The 21,885-nt window shown below is 37.5% G+C and overlaps 1 protein-coding gene across 21 annotated transcripts in view; it reads left to right on the top strand.

Moving 5' to 3' along the window:
- The window catches only part of Pcm1 (pericentriolar material 1), an 89,415-nt gene that overhangs the window by 393 nt on the left and 67,137 nt on the right, over positions 1 to 21,885 (top strand). For 8 of the 21 annotated variants that reach the window (XM_038325122.2, XM_038325125.2, XM_038325112.2 and 5 more), the window contains exons 2-7: positions 12,170 to 12,287; positions 13,861 to 14,106; positions 15,144 to 15,413; positions 17,270 to 17,440; positions 17,626 to 17,742; positions 19,221 to 19,409. In XM_038325122.2, the coding sequence (XP_038181050.1) occupies positions 12,192 to 12,287; positions 13,861 to 14,106; positions 15,144 to 15,413; positions 17,270 to 17,440; positions 17,626 to 17,742; positions 19,221 to 19,409 (1,089 nt within the window). In that variant the 5' untranslated portion in view covers positions 12,170 to 12,191. Of the gene's footprint in view, positions 1 to 39; positions 133 to 12,169; positions 12,288 to 13,860; positions 14,107 to 15,143; positions 15,414 to 17,269; positions 17,441 to 17,625; positions 17,743 to 19,177; positions 19,410 to 21,885 lie in introns of those variants that run through there. The other 13 variants (XM_038325131.2, XM_038325121.2, XM_038325123.2 and 10 more) reach the window with 6 other exon arrangements.

Here is a 21,885-nt window from a genome sequence, read left to right as displayed (position 1 = left end):
GCTGGGAGGCGTCGGGCCGGGCCTCTGGGGCCACGCCTGCCCGTTTCGGCTCCGGGGTCCCCTGGCTGCGCGGTCGTCGCCCCCCTCGGCTGACATCGGCTCCTCTCAGCCCCTGACTTGACACCATGTCTGGTGAGCGCCTTGGGGACGCGCTGGCGCCTGCACAGTCTTGTCGCCTCGGCCTGACCCGGGGACCCCGTCGCGCGGTGCCCGGGAGCTCCAGGGTGGAGGGGAAGCCGAGCTGCAGTTGGGGTGAAGCGTTCTTAGAGAAGCAGGCCTTGGCGGCCTGAGGCCTAGTGGCCGCCCTCCTTCCCTCCCACCCCACCCCACCCCACCCGCCAGATTCCATCGTATGAGTCCCCCACTACCCCCCGCGGCCCGAATCCTGGGTGGAGAGCGTTTGCGACCCGGATCCACGCACTTTCCGCTGTCGCTTGTGTTCTTGGAGCCGAAAGGCCCGGGTAGGCGTTCCTGCCTCCAGCTAGTGGCTTCTCGCGCAAAGAAGGTTAATTTAATAACCCTTCTCCGCGCCCCTCCCACCGCCCCTTCTCCTTCCCTTCCTGCAGATCCGGTGGCTTCGAATCTAGAATCGGGGGCACCGAGAGGCCCGGAGGGATTCAGATAGCGTTGCTTGCTCTGCAGAAACTGCAGTTCGGGTCTAGGTATTAGGTATTGGGCGCATGCCTGAACGAACTTTTTTCATCTGCTGCCCGCTCCTGCGCAGCTCGCCTTGTCGTCCCCCCCACCCCCCCAAAAAAAATCGAAACAAAGCAGTTCCCCCTCCATGGCTGTTATTAGCTAAGTGTTGTGTGAACTAGGTAACAGCTCGTGTTTTGGCGCTAGAAGAAGCGGGCTTTCTGGGTGCCCCCACCATCCCCGCCCCATAACCGCTTTCCAGACCCCGCCTTCTGTGTTCTCTGGTTACTAGAGCCGCGGGGTGCACCTGCTTCTGCCTTTCCCCATCACCTTCCTGGTCTGGGCGTCTGGCTGCCGACGCCAATTCTGATTTTGAAGTTGAAGGTACACCTCGTAAATGTCATAAAAAATTATTCTTATGAGTGAGACTTTCTAAAAAGATTATAGAGTAACGGGTTCTTGAATGGTTTGAGTAACGGGGAGTTAATGACTTAGGAGAGTAAACTACTTCGTGGGTCTTTAAATGGTAATGAGGCTTTTTTTCATTATATTCCAAAGTGGATGTTACACCTTGTCTGGAAGGATCTTAAGAGAGTTGGGGTACCTAAACGTCTATGTGAAGGTAAATTTGAGTTTAAGAGTGTTTATAAATTACACTTAGTTATCTGAAACATTAGTGTTTGTTTTCTGTACTTAAAAGTCTAAGGATTTAGTGGTGATTTTTTTTCTAATAAGCAGTTCCTAACCCTAACTGCTTTGAACTGTGGAAGAGAAAGGTATTTCTGAAAATTTTGTTTCTAAACAGTTTACTTGACACGTTGGTATGTTTCCTTTGTATTGAAGTTGGAACACTTAATGCTGGGGCTTGCGATCTAGAAACTGGTGCAGGATTGAAGGTCTCTGCTCGCCCTCTTCCCTTTGACATGCCGTTGTGGAGTATTCCTCCTTCGTTAGAAAACAGTCGTGCAATTCCTAGTAGCTTAATTAAAAAAATATTATATAGTACTTTCTGAAATTCCTTTGTTTTGACAGAATTTTTCAAGATCATTTGAGTTTGTATTTGTCATATGACAAGTATTTGGGTAGACCCTCAAGTCCATTTCTTCTCAAGTTATGGCCTTTTGAATTTCTTGGTTGGCTTTATCTTTTTTTCATAATCTCTTCTGCTTTTTAAAAATTTGTTATGCCCACAACTGACAGGCATTGGTTTAGTTATCTAAAATTACTTTGAACATTAGTTCTGGGCATAGTGCCTTGACATAAGTTAGTGCCAGGGGAATATAAATTCAGTCAAAGTTAAAAGAAATTGAGCCAAGTGGTGGTGGCGGCGCATGCCTTTAATCCCATCACTTAGGAGGCAGAGGCAGGTGGATTTCTGTGAGTTCGAGGCCAGCCTGGTCTACGTAGAGCTAGTTCCAAAGCTACAGAGAAGCTCTGTCTCAAAAAACCACCCCCCCCTCCATCCTCCCCCCAGATTCCCTGGGACTGAAGTTACAGATGATTGTGAGGACAGTGTGGGCACTGAGACTCAAACATGGGCCCTCTAATGAGCAACAAGTACCCTTAACCTCTGAGCCATCTCTAGCCCCTGTTCTCTTTTGTGCTTGAAACAGCATCTCTGTACCCTTGGCTGGTGTCATGGAGGGTGTCCTTGAACTGTTGATTTACTTGCTTCCACCTCCTAAGAGGATTATAAATGTGAACCACCACCATGACCTGCCTATTTTAAAAATTGTTTAATTTGTTCTTGCTTTCTGTGAAAGCAAACAAATATTCAAACTCCCTTATGAGGAACAGAAATGAGACCGATATGCAGAACTACTGCCTCCCATCATGATGATAATGAACCTCTGAAACTGTAAGCCACCACCTCAATTAAATGCTTTCCGTGGTTTTTAAAACTTTTAAATACATTTATTTATTGTGTGTGCATTTGGGCACATAGGTGGAAGTCAGAGGACACCTTGTAGAGTCAGTTCTTTGCTGCATTACAGTGTTCAGGAATCAAACTCAAATGTTAGACTTGGTGGCAAGTACCTGTAACTGCTCAGAGCCACCTCATCAACTCCATTTATTGAATTTTTATTTTTTAAGTCTTTAATTGAAAGGGCAATAGAAAAGATCTGTGGGATTTTATCTTGGTAGTGCAAGACCCAGGGAGGCTTCTGTTTGTGCTCCCCCCCCTTCCAGGGTCAAGATTATAGGTATATACATACCATTGTGGTCAGCTGTTGATGTTGAGGATCTGAACTCAGATCCTTATTTTCTATCAAGTGCTTTACCAACTGAGCTGACTCCCCAGCCCCCCCTTAGAAATATTTCACAGGAGGAGATACTAGTTCCTTTAAGAAATTTACTGAATGTTAATTTGAGAATTCACATGTATTTATTTAGCGTTATACTTTTTTATTTTTATAGTTTTATTTTCAGTTATGCCTGCCTGCATGTCTGTCTGTCTCTGTCTCTCCTCTCTCTCTCTCTCTCTCTCTCTCTCTCTCTCTCTCTCTCTCTCTCTCTCTCTCTCTCTCTCTGTGTGTGTGTGTGTGTGTGTGTGTGTGTGTGCGTGCGTGCATAGTTGTATAGGTGCATGTGGGTGCAGGTAACCATGAAGGCCAGAAGTTGCCTATAGTTGGAGTTACAGGTGGTTGTAAGCCACTTGACATGGGTGTTGGAAATGGAACTCAGATCCTGTACAGCAGCAGTATATGCTCTTAACCACTGAGCCATCTCCCCAGCTCCAGCTTTCTGTATTTCTTTTTTGGTTGTGGCAGGATCTCTTCTATAGCTCAGGCTGCCATTGAGCTTGCTATAGCTTCCTTCCTCCATCTCACAAGTGTGACGAGTACAGGCACGAGTCACCATAACCAGCTCTAGCTTTATGCTAATTTACTCCTATATTAGTGTGCCCTTTAAACAAATTTAAAATTTAAGGTTATTCAATATTGTTGATGACTTTTTCTAGGGAACCTAATTCACCCTAGTAATAGAGCAGGGGCAGATTAGAGAAATGATTCCATTCAAGTCCAGCTTGCTGAACTAGCAAATTTAATTTAGGATTGCTTATAAATACACCAATGAAGAACAGTCTCTTTTCTTCCAACCATTGTTAAGTGTTGTATATTCTTAGGAGAGTGGAATGGCCATGTGCGCCTCAGGAGCCTCTCTTTCCATGAGGGACTGTCAGTGGTCCCAGTGTCGCGTGGGTTTCATGCTCTGATTTCAAGATGACAACAGCTGTATGATGCGCAGAGCACAGAGTCCAACACTTCTCTTCCGTATTCTGGCACATTTTTAGCCCTCTCTTCTTCCATAATGTTTCCTGAGCCTAGTGTGTGGGTGGGTAGGGGGAGAGTCACACAGATGTATGATTATTTTCTCCCATTTAGAGGTAAATACTGGGACCTCTTTGTTACAGCAACAGTGACTTGTTCTCAGTACTTGGACTGCTTATGAATCTCTTCTCTAGCTGCTGTTCAAAGCAAAAATAAACTTCCCCTGCCAAGCAAGGTTGACAACAGCAATAGTTTATGGACATAAACATAAATGTTGAAAAGAATTTTGATGGGAAGAATTTTGAAAGGTGTATCATATACATACATACATATATCTTTAGCTACACACGTTGGTTTTACAGTATCAAATTTAAAGTTTACTCCCCTTTTCTAGAGTTAAGCCTTAAATCTTATTAAAAACAAGTGTTTATACTTCACCAAAGTCTTGGCACTTATACCAATGGGTACATCTTTGTTGGCATGCATATGGTGTTAAATACTCTTGTGACCATCTCTAAATAGGATGCAGACAACAATTCTCAGCCCCAGCCTTCATAATGGTTTTTGGCACTAAGAATGCTGATCAGCAAGGAGGGAACTCACTCCTAACTTGATTTCTCCATATTCTGATCCAGAACGTGCTGTCTTAAGTTGTAGGGGCTTAACACCCAGTTATGTCACGCAACCAGTATCAGTGGCAATAGATCGCATTGTACCTCATAGAGAGGTAACTTACCCATGGTATTGATATATCAGTAGTCTTGTGGCTTCTGGTAGTAGCTCCTTAACTGATGTTTTTGCTTACATAGGCACAGGCTGTTGGACTTTTCTCCACCATTGTAAGCGCTATCATTTATGCCTTATCCAACCATAAAACTCCCAAGAGTGCCTGGCCTCTGTACCTTATGTGTATATTTTCCCATCCTTGTGCCTGTAGTTGGGTTTTTGAATTTTCAGATGCTTTAAGACCTTTTAATAGCACCTAGGTAGGATCTCTGCAGGACCACTTTTGTCTGTTCTAGGCATGTGGGAGTTGGTCTTGGGACTCAGCACCTGTATCAGAGATACAGTATCTAAGGAGATACAGTCAGTAAGGTCCAATGCAACTCAAAAAGATGCTGTTTGTATCAACTGTTCCTCAAAAGGGCATTGTTGGATACAGCTGTGTGGATAGGAAGCCCTTTAGGTCTCTGCTCTACAACCATTCTCTGAATTGTTCCACCTCTCCACCCCTTGAGCAAAGGGGAAGTTGAGAGTGGCAAGGTGCAGTGATTTCAGGCCCATTCTGTGTTGGGCTTTCCAGATCTGACACTCTGGGGCAGTTCTGCAGCCACCATATTTCTGCTCCATTAGCCTCACCTGGCCTCAAAAAGAGCCATAGCTGAGCTCATTACTAATTTAATTTTTCCATATTCTGATCTAGAATGTGCTGTCTTGAGTTGTAGGGTCTTAATTAACATCGAGTTATGTCACACAAACATTCTAATCTCAGGAGAAATGTGTACAGCATATTCTGGGGAGATATTGCCCATCTGAATCCTATTATACCACGCTCCATATCCATCTATAGGTGGTATTGACCCGGTATCCCTAGGGACTGCTAGGAACCAAGGCAACCTGGCCACAACTTGTATTAGAGCCCCAGCATTCTACAATACATTGTTCTCTTGAATCATCTTGGATAGTTCTCATCTGTAGGCAGCTTTGGCCGTCTGTTAGGGGCACTGTTAGAGTAGTTTTCACCCTAGTAGATCACTTTATAACTGTGGGAACAATGGAACTCACCTGCTCTTCTTCCACTCCTTCGATAAATTGTTCAGGCCTGAAGCCTTCCAAAACCTCACTAGCACACATTTGGTTGTCTCTAGTCTTTTTAACCCCCTAGAAATTCAAGACACAAATCTCACACATATGCTTTCATCCACTCTGTTGTTATTTTCTTATTCCCCTCTTAATTGCTTTGAATCTGATTTGCATGCCTATCTAAGTCATACATATTTGCCTGTACCTCTGCTACATCTTAAAGATACTGACCCATTATCAGGTTCAGCAAAGCTACAACAGCCCTACACCAGTACTGAGTCTGCTGGATTGACTCTGAGGAAAGGAGACTGAATGAATGACCTGAGCCATCTCACTGGTCTAGTAGACAAAACTTTAATAGCCATTGAGAAAAGATTTTTTTAAAAAAATATTTGATATTTTCTCCAAACTATATAGTTTTTATCTTTAAAGTCATTAATACATAAATATATCTTTAGGACAAGCTGTGAATTTTAGTTCAAAATTTAATACAAATTTAGAATGTAAACATTTTCTCTTCAAATACATTTTTTAGTTTCACAGTATTGGGATCAAATTCAGGGTCTTGCACATGCTAAGCAAACTCTATACTACTGAGTTATATCACTAGTCTTATTTTGGTGTTTTGTTTTTGCTTTGAGATAGGTTTTCTCTGAGGTCTGGCATTGAATTATCCTTCCTAGTACTGGGATTACAGGTATGGGTTACCAAGGCTAGCTTCTTGCCAAAAATATTACTGTTTTATATTAAAGTTACTTTATTACTTAAAAGCACAGCATACTCCATTTAAGGACCACCTTTGTGTCAGGAACATGTAGTACATAGGGAAGTCAGAGGACAGCATTGGGCGTTGATTCTCATCTTCCACCTTGTTTGAGGTTGAGTCTTATTGGTCACTGCTGCTGGCCATAAATTTCCAGGGATTCTTCTGTCTCCATCTCTTCCATAGGATCATGATGGGAATGTAGATGTTGGTACGACTGCATTCAGCTTTTGCCAGGATTCAGGGGATTTGAACTCATATTGTTAGATTTGTGTGTTATGTACTTAACCCGCTGAGCCATCTTCTCAGTCCCCTTTTTTCCTCTTGAAATAATTTGCTTTTAGTGCTTTTAAATGCAGGCCTATTTCTATTGCCTATTTTTTTTGAGCTCCTATTCCTTATTAATTCAAGTTATACCATTGCATCTAGAGTATATTAAGTAACTTTAATGTTCAAGTATGTTCAGTTCAGTGAACATACCTGTCTGTGGATATTATTTTAAAAGTTAAGAATATTTCTAATAAAAATGGTGTAAATGAAGCCAAACGGTGGTGGCACACACTTTTAATCCCAGCACTCGGGAGTCTGTGAACTCGGGGCCAGGCTGGTCTGCAAAAGCTCATTCCAAGACAGGGTCCAAAGCTGCAGAGAAACCCGGTCTCATGTAAATGTTAAAATTTATGAATGAATCAGAGAAAAGAGTAAAGGTTACTGTATTTCTCCTCCATAGAATTAAAATTAAGTGCAAGCATGGTTTCAATATTGTTTTCACCTCACTTACATAACTTTCCCGTAAATAAAGATGCTACATTGTCCAACCTTCATAATTATACATCTGAAAGAATGCTTAGCATTATCAAAATTCAGTGGAAGTAGGACTGTTTGCCTAATAGCAACATGAAATGAAATTATCCTGTCATTTCATAGGATAATAACATCTAATTGTTTTAAATATAGCACTGTCTAGGCCTAATGTTACCCCCTCCCCATATTTAAGATAGGCTAGATATGGAGAGGTACAATAACTGGGATGTAAATAGTTTTGGTTCTTGATACAATATTGACAAAAGCCTTCCAGAAAGATGATACCAGTTTATATTCCCACAGTATCTAAGGGTTCTATTTTGCTCTTAGTGTCAGTCAGTATTAGAAAATAATGTGTGTAAAATTTAGCAATTTTAATAGTTTCTTATTTTAGTTTGCAGTTGGATTTGATGACTTCTTATTTTATATTTACTTTTTTCTTTTTTGTACATTTCTTTAATTCTCATGTAGTAAAGATGGGGGGCTGCAGAAGCTGGCTCAGTTGTTAAGAGCCTCTTGCAGAGGACTCTACTTTGGCTCTCAGCACCCTTGTCAGGTTGTTCAAAACTAGCTGTAACTCCAGCTCCAGGGCATCTGTGGACATCTCCCACCCACATGTGTACATAATTAGAAGTAATAAAAACATAAAGAGGCTAATTATGTATTTCATACGTCTCTCACCTCCCCCCCCCCATATTTGTAATATTCTGTTGTCAGAAATCCTGGGACTCAATTTTGTGTGAATACAGTCTGAGATGTTTTTATTTGTGTTCTAAATTTAGTGAGCTCCTACCCCCCCCTTTTTAAGTCCTTTATTCTCATTTGACTTTTAGAGTCCTCATTGACAGTTCTGTTTTTAGTCTGTTTATTATCTTGGTGTTGGGTAAAGTAATCTATTTGAAGATACTGAAGCTCTGGTGACAAAGGCATTAACTTCTGTTCACTTCTAGGCATTAATGATGTGGAAAGATAGTGGGATATATCTTAGGGAGTTGTGGGGAAAGCGTGGCTAAATACTATTTCTGTGTTCTGTGCTTGAAATTATGAGTTCCAGCTAAGGAAATCTACTAAGGCTCTAAATCTTTTTGCAGATTGTTAGGAGATTGTCCTGCCTGTTAAATAATCATACATCACAAAGTTATGATTGATAAGATTTTTGTTAAAACATGGTTTTAATTTTTTATTGATATTTATTGAGTTCTACATTTTTCTCTGCTCCCCTCCCTGCCTCTTCCTCCCCCCTCCCCCAAGGTCCCCATGCTCCCAATTTACTCAGAAGATCTTGTCTTTTTCTACTTTCTACTTCCCATGTAGCTTAGATTTATGTGAGTCTCTCTTAGTGTACTCATTGTTGTCTAAATTCTCAGGGATTGTGGTTTGTAAGCTGGTTTTCTTTGCTTTATGTTTAAAAACCACCTGTGAGTGAGTACATTTGATAATTGTCTTTCTGTGTCTGGGTTACCTCACTCAAAATAATGTTTTCTAGCTCCATCCATTTTCCTGCAAAATTCAAGATGTTAATTTTTTTTGCTGTGTAGTACTCCATTGTGTAAATGTACCGCATTTTCCTTATCCATTCTTCAGTCAAGGGGCATTTAGGTTGTTTCCAGGTTCTGGCTATGACAAACAAAGCTGCTATGAACATAGTTGAGCACATGTCTTGTGGCACGATTGAGCAGATTGATAAGATTCTTAATGTGGTACTTGTTGACTAGTAAGCAATATAGCTGTGATTACCACTTATTCCTATGTTTTTCTCATTGTATATATCTTGTTGGGCTAGAGCAAATCTGTGTAGATAATCATCTTGCTTGTTATGCTGAGTTTGTTTTCTACTCTTGACCTATCATGTATCACTAACCTTGCATTTATCTCATACATATTGTATTGTCTCTCTGACTTTTTAATTCAAATTCCAGATGAATTTGAGAGTCATTTTGTTGAGTTCCAAGAAGAGTAGTAGTGTTTTTTGGGGGGGGGTAGGGGTGGGGGCAGATGTTGTATTATGTTAAATTTAGACATTGAGAAGAAAAATGATACATTTATAATATTTAGTCTTGTCAATAGACTTTTTATACTTACATTTTCTTTAATACTCTCCTTTAGTATTTGATAGTGCTTTCTTAAATGGGACAAAATTTTTGCAAGTCTTCATTATATATTTTGTCATTAAGTGCATCATTTTCCCTCTTCTTTTAAAGTTGTTATTGGTGATTGTCCTAGTTAGGGTTTCTATTTCTGCGAAGAGACACCATGACCACGGTAACTCTTATAAAGAAAAACATTTAATTGGTGCTGGCTTACAGTTTCATATGTTTAATCCATTATTATCATGGTGAGGAGCATAGCAGCTTGCATCAGACATGGTGCTGGAGAAGGATCTGAGAGTTCTACATCTTGATCTGAAGGCAACAGGAAATGAACTGTCAGTGGGCATGGCTTGAGCTTCAAAGCCTATCTCCACAGTGACACACTTCCTCCAACAAGGCCATACCTCCTAATAGTGCCACTCCCTATAGGCCAAGTATTTAAACACATGAGTCTAAAGGGACCATGTATATTCAAACCACCATGGTGATATGTTGAAGTTCTGTAATTTTTTTAGTGCATATTTCTTTCTTTTCCCTATTATTACTTGTGTTTCTTATTTTTCTGCTTAATAGAATTTTGAATAGTGCCAAGTAACAGATATGTGACATTCTGATTTTAATAAGATTGTTCTCCATGTCTTAATAATGTTGACTAATATGTTTTTTGAGCTGAGGAGGTGGCTCGCTAAATGCTTACATTGAATGTGCAAGGACTTGAGTGTGGTCCCTAAAACTTAGGTGGCAATGCTGGTTATTAGCCAGTCTAACCTAATTGGTGAACTGGCTAATGAGAGACCCTGTCTCCAAGGATGCTGTTACTGAAGATGACACCTGAAATTGTCTTCCAATATCTACATGTACCCTCCCACATATGAACACACATAAACGCATGCACACACAAAGTACACCTATATATGTGTAAAATAGAATAAGATATGCTTCTTTCCAATGTTTCAGAGAATTATTAAATGGTATGGCATATAGATGTGATAGAACACTTGCCTACCATGTGTAAGGCCTCAGGTTTCCTATTCAGTACCAAAAAGACAGATCATCCCCCAAAATAAGAAACCCAGAATAAATATATATGTAACTGTAAGCAAGTATTGTTTTGTTTTGATTTGAGTTTTAAGATTTTTCAAGTTAATATTGTGTGGAATTTTATGCCACTTTATGTCTTTAGATGATATTATAACATTAAAATATCTGTGAGATAAATCCTGTTTTACCATGGATGATGATGTTTGGTATTATTAAATGGAATGATTTAGGTCTTAGAGTCAGAGCAAATTGAACTTACAATTTTTGCTCTTTAACTGAATGATTCTGGTAAAATTACCTGAGTACTAAAAGTTTATTCCTTTTGTTTGTAGTTAGTGACTTTTCCATATTAAATAATGTTATCTTGATTTTTTTTTTCCTATCTTCATCTGCCACCCTTTCAACATGATAATCTGATAGCTAGTGAAAATCCAGAATCTTGTTCATGACCATTTGGAAACCTTTTCTCATGGTCATTTCTACTTATGACCCTGTGCTTTTGTTCCAACTCTGTTGCTTCTGTTTCTCCTCTCTGACCCAGACATAATTAATATCCAGTACCCTTTTCATGTCCACAAGCAAAACCTTCATGGAGTATCTTGCTGGGTTTGTTGGTCCATACCTCTAATTCTAGCACTTGAGAGGCTACGACAAAGCCAGCCTGGCTACATAGTAAGACTGGTCTCAAAAAATAAAACAGGGCCTAGGTCATCAGATAGAGATGCTTTTCACAAAGCCTGACAACTGAAATTCAGTCCTCAAGTTCCATGTAGGAGGAGAGATTGATTTCTACAGGTTGTTTTGCTCTCCATATCTACATTGTGGCATGGACCACCACCCACAATAAACAAACGGATGGATGGATGGGTGGGTGGATGGAATTTAAAATGCCAAAACAACATCACCAAAAAAAAAAAAAAAATCAAGCCGGGCAGTGGTGGCGCATGCCTTTAATCCCAGCACTCGGGAGGCAGAGGCAGGCGGATCTCTGTGAGTTTGAGGCCAGCCTGGTCTATAAGAGCTAGTTCCAGGACAGGCTCCAAAGCTACAGAGAAACCCTGTCTCGAACCCCCCCCCCCCCCAAAAAAAAACAAAAAAAACCCCAAATACTAAAAACCTCTGCGGGGAGGATTTATGAGTTTGGTAGACTTTCGGAAGATTAATATAGTGGTATGAGGCAATAGGCACTCTGAAAATTATTTAGTGCACTTGTCCTTTTTTATTTGAAGCAAGATCTTAAAGCTCTTACTTAGCTCAGACTGGTCTTGACCATGTGATTTTTCTACCTCCTAGTACTGAGATTACAAACGTGTGTCCTTCACTCTTGCTGCTTAACACATGTTAATATGTATAGAAGATAAATCAATTTATCTGTGGCATGTGGTTGACATTGTAGTTCTTAAAATTCATGTTTCAGTGATTTCTTTATATTACTAAATTTGATGGAATGATTTAAATCTGAAGTTTGGGCCAGCAAGATGGTTTAGCATATGAGAATTCCTGTTCTTCAAACCTGATGACTTAAGTTTCATCCCCAGATCGCACAGTGGAAGGAGAGAACTGACTCCAGAAAGTTGTCCTCTGATCTTCGTACATATATTGTGATATATATATATATATATATATATATATATATATATATATATATATGTCTGCTCTTAGGTGCAAAAACATGCGTACACACAATATAAATATAAATAAATTTTAAAATAAAGTTTATCTTTATGTGTTAAAAAGATTAGTTTTTACTTATTTTGCAGAGAGTTAATTATTAAAGCCAACATGGCCACAGGAGGAGGTCCTTTTGAAGAAGTCATGCATGATCAGGACTTACCAAATTGGAGCAATGAGAGTGTGGATGACCGACTCAACAATATGGTATGATATCTTACTGAAGATGGTATATTGCTGACTACTAATGTTGTTAGATTTTCCCATCAGTTGTATTCGCCGAAACTACAAAAACTGCAGGCAAAAATATCTGAAGGGACTCTGTGCTGCTTATTATTGGTTGAAGTCACTTTAGTTTTAGTTCATAGAAAGCATGAGTTGGCTTAAACTAAAAATAGCCATTCATTATAAAGAGGTAAAGTGCTTTGTGAAGCCAAGTTGAAGGGGTGTAGTTCAGTTTTAGGAAATGAAAAAGACTGCAAGTTGTCAAAAATCGCTTTTCACTACTCTGCCTGTCTTCTCAGAGCCCCTGTCTAACCTAGCTTTCCCTTCCAGATCTGCCTTTTCTCTTTCTCTGGCTTTGTTTGTTATATACTGAGGCTGCCTTTTTGAAGGTTTTCAGTCATGGAAGAAATTATATCCTGACCAATTTAAAGTTAGGATACAGATTTCTTTTTTTTTCGTCTGAGCCTGAAAGGATGGGCTAACTAGTATAAAAGGTTCACAGGAATACCCATACATGGAATGGAATGGAGAAACAGTTCTTAGGCAAAATTTCTTATAAATGAGGACAGTTTACTAAATGGTTTTATCATAGTGGTAACTAAGAGTCTTCCAATGTGGAAAAATAATGTAGGAATGCATAGTTGTTTCTATTGAATGAATTAGGCTACGTAGGTGTGAGTAAAGATATTTTCTAGTTAAAATAACATTTCATTCTGTATTGGATAATATGTAATAGATTTTTTGCGCATAAAATACTAATGAGAACAATAATAGTTATATTAATGCTTTTCAGATGCTAGGCATTGTTCTAAATACTCAAGATAATATTTTTAATCTTATTTTTAAGGTAGCTTATTTTAAAGATTAAGAAACCGAAATCATGTATATATATCTTCTTTTTGTTATACAAACTGATTGTAGTCTAAAGGGGGACATTTAAAGATGTATTTATTTCACTACTTAATTTAGAAAAAATTTTTTACCTTTATGAGACAAAGTTTCACTGTATAGCTGAAGCTGATTTTTAATTCTTTTGAATTCTCCAGCTTCTTTTATCAGCTTCCTGAGTGTTGAGATGATAGATATGTATCGTAACAGATGGCTGGAAAGATAGTTTTTACAATTGCTTTTGAATGTCTCTGTAGTCTTATAGAACTTGACAGACTTAAGTAGGAGAATTATGATTTCAAGGCTGACCTGGATTGTATGGTGAGTTCAAGGCCATTTTGAACTAGGAGAAGACTTTATCTCAAACAAAAAAGAAACAATTGAAAATATTTAAATTGATTTGCGGGTTGGGATTTGGAGTTTAATATTTGTTATCTATAATAGGTGGTAATAAACTTTTTAAAGGCTAATCTGTAATATTAGGATAGATATAATAATGAGAAAATGGGTTGACAGAAATAAACCTCTGAAGAGAGTATTTGTATGTGAAAAATGTCTTAGTGTTTTAATATTCAGATCAAAGTTGTTTTGTTTTTTTTTGAGCACACCAAATTATTTTCTTGGTTTGATATAGGTCAGATTAACTTTTGATTTTACTTTTTTAAAGGAGTGGGGTGGCCAACAGAAGAAAGCCAATAGATCATCAGAAAAGAATAAGAAAAAGTTTGGTGTAGCAAGTGATAAGAGGGTAACTAATGATATTTCTCCGGAGTCATCACCAGGAGTTGGAAGGCGAAGAACAAAGATTCCACATACGTTTCCACACAGTAGATATATGACTCAGATGTCTGTTCCAGAGCAGGCAGAACTAGAGAAACTTAAACAGCGGATAAACTTCAGTGATTTAGATCAGGTTTGTGAATTCTTTTCAAAATAAGTTGTAACCATGGGAAATACTTGAAATGGAATAAGTAGTATGTTTTAAGAATAAATGATTGGTAAGAATAAAAGTTTCTGTATGTGTGGAGAGAGTTTTAAATACTGATGATAGTACTGTCTTTGGATAGAAGCAAAGTTGTATTTTTACATTTGCCAAAAGTCTTTCTGGGGTATTACTATTCTAAGAGCTAGCTTAAGATACTTTATTATAAAAGCAGACGATGCTGACTGGATATTGCTACTAAGTTTAGTACATTTATTAGATAAATGTGAATGTGCTTGGTTATCTAAAGTTTAGAATAAAACTGACTTATAATCACCAAAATAAAGTTTAGATCTAAAGGCAAGTAGAAATGATAATAAACTATTGGCTGGTATTTTTACCGGTATTTTATTGTCATATCTGAATTTTGCAGAGGTTTCCAAACATACAGAAAAGTAGGTTCAAGTCTAATATGGCAGTGATGGTGTAAATGACCAGGTCTTATGTAATTGTACTATATGCACATTGCTAGGCACCAAACTGATTGTGTGTGTGCTGTTGTTGTTGGAGACTAAACTCATGACCTAAAATATACTTTGTAAACAATCTACCTCAGCTGTATTGGTAGTGGTAAACTGAATGCTTTTTCAAGTAGTGCTTCATGTAGACAAATCATTATGTTTATAATCTATTAATTCATTGTGTTTATAGCCTACTAATTAATACTGATTTATTGGAGCCAACACCTACAAGTATTTTTAAGCAGTATAAATTATAACGCAGCCCACGTTACTAATGAGACTAGCTTTGTTCATATTTATCACTTTAATTATCTCAAAAAATGAGAATAAGAGAGCAATCAAATTTTGATAATTTAATAGGATTTTGTAGATCTGAAGCTTTTTCAAAACTTTTTTTTTTATAAAACCTTGTCCTCATCATCTAGTGTTATAACTAAGAATGTTGTAATCTTGTAAAATTGTTGAAAGATTACTGTTTGTGTGATTTGGTTTCCTTTTTGTGTATAGAGAAGTATTGGAAGTGATTCTCAAGGTAGAGCAACAGCGGCTAACAACAAACGTCAGCTTAGTGAAAACCGAAAGCCCTTCAACTTTTTACCTATGCAGATTAATACTAACAAGAGCAAGGATGCTACTCCAAGTCTTCCAAAGAGAGAAGCGACTGCATCAGCACAATGCAAAGAGCTGTTTGCTTCTGCTTTAAGTAATGACCTTTTGCAAAACTGTCAAGTCTCTGAAGAAGATGGGCGAGGAGAACCTGCAATGGAGAGCAGCCAGGTAGTAAAATGGGATTATTTGGGGGTGGTTTTGCAGATCTCAAAGTATAAACCTTAAGATCTTCAAGAAGTTTTAGGTTATGCATATAGGAATTTTAGTTAAATAGAATTAGTTTTTCCCCTAGTCCTCTTCAATAATGTACTATAGATTTTAAATAGAATAATATTTTACTCTTTAGATGATTGAGAAATTACATATTCATGTTCATTAAAGCTTCTCTTGATTTTCAAACTAAATTGCTAATTTTAATAAAGCAGGGTTAGAAACAGTATGATTTTGTTTTGTTTTGTTTTTTAAAGAACTTTATTCAAATGTGGCTATTGGAGCTGGGCAGTTGGTGGCGCATGCCTTTAATCCCAGCACTCGGGAAGCAGGGGCAGGTGGATCTCTGTGAGTTCAAAGCCAGCCTGGTCTACAAGAGCTAGTTCAGGACAGTCTCCAAAGCTACAGAGAAACCCTGTCTTGAAAAACAAAAAAATAAAATTAAAAAAAAAACAAAACAAAACAAACAAAACAAAACAAACATGGCTTTTAGAGCTGGAGAGACACTCAGTGGTGAAGGACTCACATTTCTCTTATGAAAGACCCAACTTTGGTTCCCAGCATACACATTGGACACATTAGATCACAACCCTTGAAACTCTGACTCCAGGAAGATCAGATACATCTGGTCTTCACAGGCTCCTTTATTCAAATGCACCTGCCTAAGTAAATCATGAAAAAAAGAATACAACAATGCTGATATTTCTGGAAAATATTTTCAAAGGTGTCCTTTTAAGTTTTGTTTACATGATACTACCAATTATTTATAAAGAAATATAGCCATTAAATGGAATATTTAGGACAGTGAGATGGCGCAGAGTAAAATGCTTACTGCGTAAACTTGGCAGCCTGATTGTGATAACCTGGAACCCAGGTAGAGGTGCAAGGAGAGAAGCAGTACCACAGACTCATCTTCTGATCTCCACATGTGTCCCTGCTGTATGTGTGCAGACAGGCATGCATGCTCCCACCCCCACGTCCTGGAATCCTGACTGGGGGTAGTAAAAGAAGGAAGGAAGGACAGACACATGGACAGGATAGCAGGGTGGGTGGGGTTCTGCTAATGATAATCCGGAATCTCAGTCTGAGTGTGTGTATTAGGTACAGCACACAGTTGAACCAGTCTTGATAGGCGGCCTCTATAAGTGAGCGGGCTCAGGCTGTAACTATCTGGGAAAAAGAAGCCACAGTTGCTAGTCCTTATACACACTAATTAGTCGTTCATAAACACTCATACTTTGGGTTCCTGGGGAGAGCTTTACCACTGGCTTTGCCAGTATTTCATGGGTGTGAGATCTTGGAGTCCTATGCATGGCTGTGCCTTTCTGATCTGCACATATTGACTCACGACTTCACTAACTTAGGGCTTCCTCTGCTGTCTACATTCTGCAAGACTAAAGATCCAATACCTTGAACCCACATAAAATAGAACACCAACTCCATGTGAGTTGTCCTTGGCCTCCACATGCACCATGGCACTCAACTACACAGATACAAAAAAGCAAACAGAATTATCTCTACAACAATAATAAAACTTTATAATAGATCCAATTTTCAGATAATATAAACTAAAATAATTTTGAAATTTTAAATTGATGATTGAAGTTTATTGACCATTGTTTTAATCTTTAAAATCTAAGCTTGATTCAAATTTTTTTGCATACATAAATATGTATGGTAGACCTAGATATATCCTTGATTTACCTTCATTTGAAATAAAAATGTCTAATACTATTGCTGTGAAGTTAATTATGCTCGGTTTTATATGTTGTATACTGTCATTCTTACTTTTCTTTTTAATATTTTCCCTGCAGATTGTAAGCAGACTTGTTCAAATTCGTGACTATATTACAAAAGCTAGTTCTATGAGAGAAGATCTTGTAGAGAAAAATGAAAGATCTGCTAATGTTGAGCGCCTTACTCATCTAATAGAACACCTTAAAGAACAAGAGAAGTCATATATGAAATTTCTCCAGAAAATCCTTGTAAGTTTTTGACTTTTTAAGTGATATATGTTGTTTTTTTTTATAATGTACCATGTACAAATATTGACAATATTCTGATGCCACTCCAGAGGAGTTAACATATTTTCAAAAATTGTGCCATCCATTATAACATTTTTATTGCCCTTTTTAATAGTTGTATGATTTATACCACTAAACTATTTCAGGCTAGAGAGAATGAGGAGGAGGATGTGCGGACTATAGACTCAGCTGTGGGATCTGGTTCTGTAGCTGAGAGCACATCGCTAAACATAGATGTGCAGTCTGAGGCTTCAGACACCACGGTAAGCTGCTTTTTGGTAATTAAAGTGCTGGAAATGAAGATTTAAGGCTTTCCTCCATTTTTCAAGATGACAGCTTTTGGCATTCTTTAATAAAAAGTATATTCCAGGAAAGAAACCCTCAAATTGTTAATGGTATATTTAGTTTCTAAGCATGGAAGTTTGAAAGCTTTATTAGTAACATTAAAAGTAGTTTTAAAAGTTTGAATTGGAAACCTAGTTAATCCTGATAGTCATTATACAGAAATGTCTGTAGTTGTTTTGCTCAGCACAGCTTTCCTAATTGTAAGCAGCATTGACAAAGTTAGAATCCATTGCAGGTTTGAGAGCCATTACTATTACTAGAGATACTCAGGATTACTAAGCATGTTAAGCTGGAGAAGTTTCCACATTCATTTGCTGGTGAGGACTCATCTCAAATGTGCTAAGATTTATCTTTTTTATTTGATATCCTATAGTACTATAGCAAAGCTAGATGTATAAAAAGTTGAAATAAAAGCTAATAAGAGAATAATATTGACATTATTTACTTTTAGTGAAGAAAAAGTATTGTGGTTTCTGATTATAAAGTTAATAAAAAAACATTTGTTCCCTTGGAAAAATAGGAATTTAAAGAAAAGATTATAAGATAGATTAGTTCATAGAATGTAGTACATTTCAAAACTTCTTTGCCTTTAACAGATGTACTCATAATCGTGCTCTTGTCTGAAGTGCATGTGATAACCCTGCGATGTGGAAACAGCACTATAATTATGGACTCGTAACTGTTAAACACCTAGTGCTAGTAAGCCTTTGCTTACTATCTTTGATACAGCATTAGGGATTTGAGGGTTTGTTTCCTTTTATTACTTCTCAACAAAATCTACCTGCTTCTTTTCTCCTCCTTATCTTTCCTGTTTAAACTTTTTTAAGATAGCAAATTTGAACTTTTTTCTTTGTATTAAGGAAATATTCAGGGGGCTTGGTCCAAACAGTTGTTGAAAAATGGATTCTGTTGTGGGAAATTGTTTTCTGTTCATAGTGACATGAAAAATTTCTCCCTTACACACCAGCAGAAGCAAAAGGGTTGGGGTCAGCTAGTTAAAGGATTTTAACAGAGAAGTATGAGAAATGGTATAGTTGATTGTAATTTACATTCTCATATCCAAAGTGTTAACTGTGATGAGAATTTCCTTCATAATTGTGTAAAGTTATGGCCTTTTGTAAATTGTTATATACCAGAATAAATGTTGAAATATGCTTTAGCAGTTTTGCATACTTGGAACTTGTCATGGATGTAATGCTTGCTTGAATTTAATGAGCAACTGTTTATTTTATAGAAACTTAAAAGTATAATTAAATTTATTGCCTCTTGGGGGTGGTTTTGGGTTAAATTTTTTAGAAGGTGGAATGGGACATTTTTGTATTTATTTACAAGGCTGGCTTATATGTTAAACAGGAGTTTGTGTTAAGAAATTAATATGCTACACTATTTAATAAAGGAGGCATCTTTTAGTCTGAGAATTCGGCCCTGCATTGAGGACAAACTAGGGAATTCAGCTTCCCAAGAACAGGTTTCAGACATTGACGTTACTACAAGTCCAAAAGGGAAAGGTGACAGAGCTCCTCAGAATGACAGGGAACTGAAACCTAATAGGAAATATAGCCGAAAACGTGGATTTCCCTCAAAGGTATATTTCACAATGGTAACTTGGGAAGTCTTTAAATGAGCAGCTCTTATTTCTGTGTCTTCCTTATTTGCTTTTTTGTTAACTGCTATTACTCTTAACTCTATAAATTATTAATACCCTGTAGTTTGCTTTAGTAAAATGCTATTGCTAAGTGTTTTTATTTCTTTTTTGCTTTATAATATACCTCTGCATGTATAAAATATGGTGGCTGACTTTGATTTATAATTATAAAGGATTAGAATCATAATTTCTTTTTTGCTATTGAAGATTTCAGAGTATATAAAACATTCTTAAACCTTGAATGAGGGTTGCTTTTGTTTATAATAATATTGTTTATGAATTAGAATTATACTTTAAATTTTTATCTTATTATAGTTCATTAGAGAAAAAGAAAATAGTATAAGCTTTTAGATTTTCTGTCTTTAAAGGTAAAAAATGCCTTTTTTGTAGTTGGAGTTGTATTTGTGTACTGTTTAAAACCTTTTCTCTTTCTCCCTCTTGTTTAGTTAGTTGATTTACTCATTGATATTTTAATATGTTGCTTGATTTTCTTCTTCAGTGTTTGATTTAAGTGTTCTTTCCTTTAATTTTCCATGATTTGTATAAAGGCATTCAAGATAAGTGATGAAAACTGTTTGTGTAGCTTTTCCAATACATTTATATAAAATAGCATTTGTAAAAGCATGTGTGTCCTTTTAGCAAGAGCAAAAGACCATTTTAATAGTTTAGAGTATACAAGAATAATTTTGTAAGTTTTATTACTAGCTTATTATCATTAATCTTTTTTGTTTTGTAGTTTTATAATATATATATATATATATATATGTGTGTGTGTGTGTTTAAAATGACAAAATATTTTGACAGTTTGTGCTATTCTTTAGTTATACAAAGGGGTCTTTAATTATACAAAGCATTAAGCTAAAGGTACTCCTTTCTGAACAGAAAAGTTCCTGGTTATCTTTAGATTTAATAGTATTGAAAGGGAGAAAATGAATGTGAACTACAGCAGGTATCCGTTAAAACCCGTCGTCTTTCTTTTTACAGTTGATGGGCACTACAACACATTGGCCAAGTCTCTTTTTCCCTTGCGATGTAACAAAAGCCCTCTCTTTTCTGTCTGTCTTTCTGTCTTTCCCTTTTCTTTTTCTTTTTTTTACATTAATCATAAACTGGTTGGTCTAGTAGTTCAGCTTCTTATTAATTAATTCTTACATCTTACATCAAGCCATTATCCTTGTCTGTGTTAGCTATGTGGTTTGGTACCGTTTACAGCGAGGCGGTCACATCTTGCATCCTCTGTCTGCGTCTGAAGCCCTCTGTTTCTAAGTCTCTCTCTTTTTTTTTAAAGATTTATTTATTTATTATGTATATAGTATTCTGTCTGCATGTGTGTCTACAGATCAGAAAAGGGCACCAGATCTCATTACAGATGGTTGTGAGCCACCATGTGGTTGCTGGGAATTGAACTCAGGACCTCTGGAAGAATAGCCAGTGCTCTTAACCTCTGAGCCATCTCTCCAGCCCTGTTTCTAAGTCTCTTAAGAAAGTATTCGTACAGATAAGAATTACTGTATCTTAAACTTAAATTCTTCCAATTCAACTATCCTTAATCTCATTTTTGTTTTAATTTTTATTTTGAGTGTGGATGCCTGTGGTAAACCACAACATGCATGTGGCGGTCAAAGGACAACCAGTACTGCTTTTCTTCTACTGTGTGGGTCCTGAAGATTGACTCAGGCCATCAGGCTTACTGCTTAGTGTGACAGGCTCTCTAATCTACTGAGCCATCCTGCCAACCTTAGTCTTGATTCTTAAGGTCATCACAATGTAGCTTACTAATACATACTTCATAAAATGATTTTAATTAAAATCTTAAGTCCTTCCACCTGACTTGATTTTTCTCTGCTTACAGAATCTGTCACTCTCCAAATCCCTTCTGTTCTTCCTTCCTAAGCAGCCTTTTGAAATTTATTATGTTTGAAGAATAGAGGAAAAGGTTTGAGGTCTTACCTTAGACTCGAAGCTGAAAATACCCTATGAGTTACAGGTTGATATGAAATAATAGCTATTCTAGTCACATCTATCTACAAAGGCTGATTCTAATTTTTTGGTGTGTTTTATAGACATAACATTTTGTATTATGTAACTAAGAGGCTCTTCATGTATACCCATGCTTTGTCAGAGGATGTCTTTGGGTGTCAGTCCTCAGGTACTATCTCACCATTTTTTTGAGCTCGCATCTCTCACTGACCTATAACTAGGCCAAGTAGGCTAGTGCAGTTGTCCAATGAGTTCCAAGGGATATGCTTACCTTCACCTTCCAAGAGCTGGGTTTACATGTGGGAACCACCAGGCTTGGCCTTTTTAAAAATTAAAAGTTCTCAGGATCTAGCTCAGGTTCTTTTGCTTATAAGGCAGCAATTCAATTTGTCTTCCCCTCCTCTTTTTTTTTTTTTTTTTTCTCAAGAAAGGGTCT

The sequence above is a fragment of the Arvicola amphibius genome, chromosome 4, assembly GCF_903992535.2.
Source record: "Arvicola amphibius chromosome 4, mArvAmp1.2, whole genome shotgun sequence".
Lineage (NCBI taxonomy): Eukaryota > Metazoa > Chordata > Mammalia > Rodentia > Cricetidae > Arvicola > Arvicola amphibius.
Note: the sequence above shows the minus strand (reverse complement) of the source record. Positions and strands in the feature narration are given on the sequence as shown.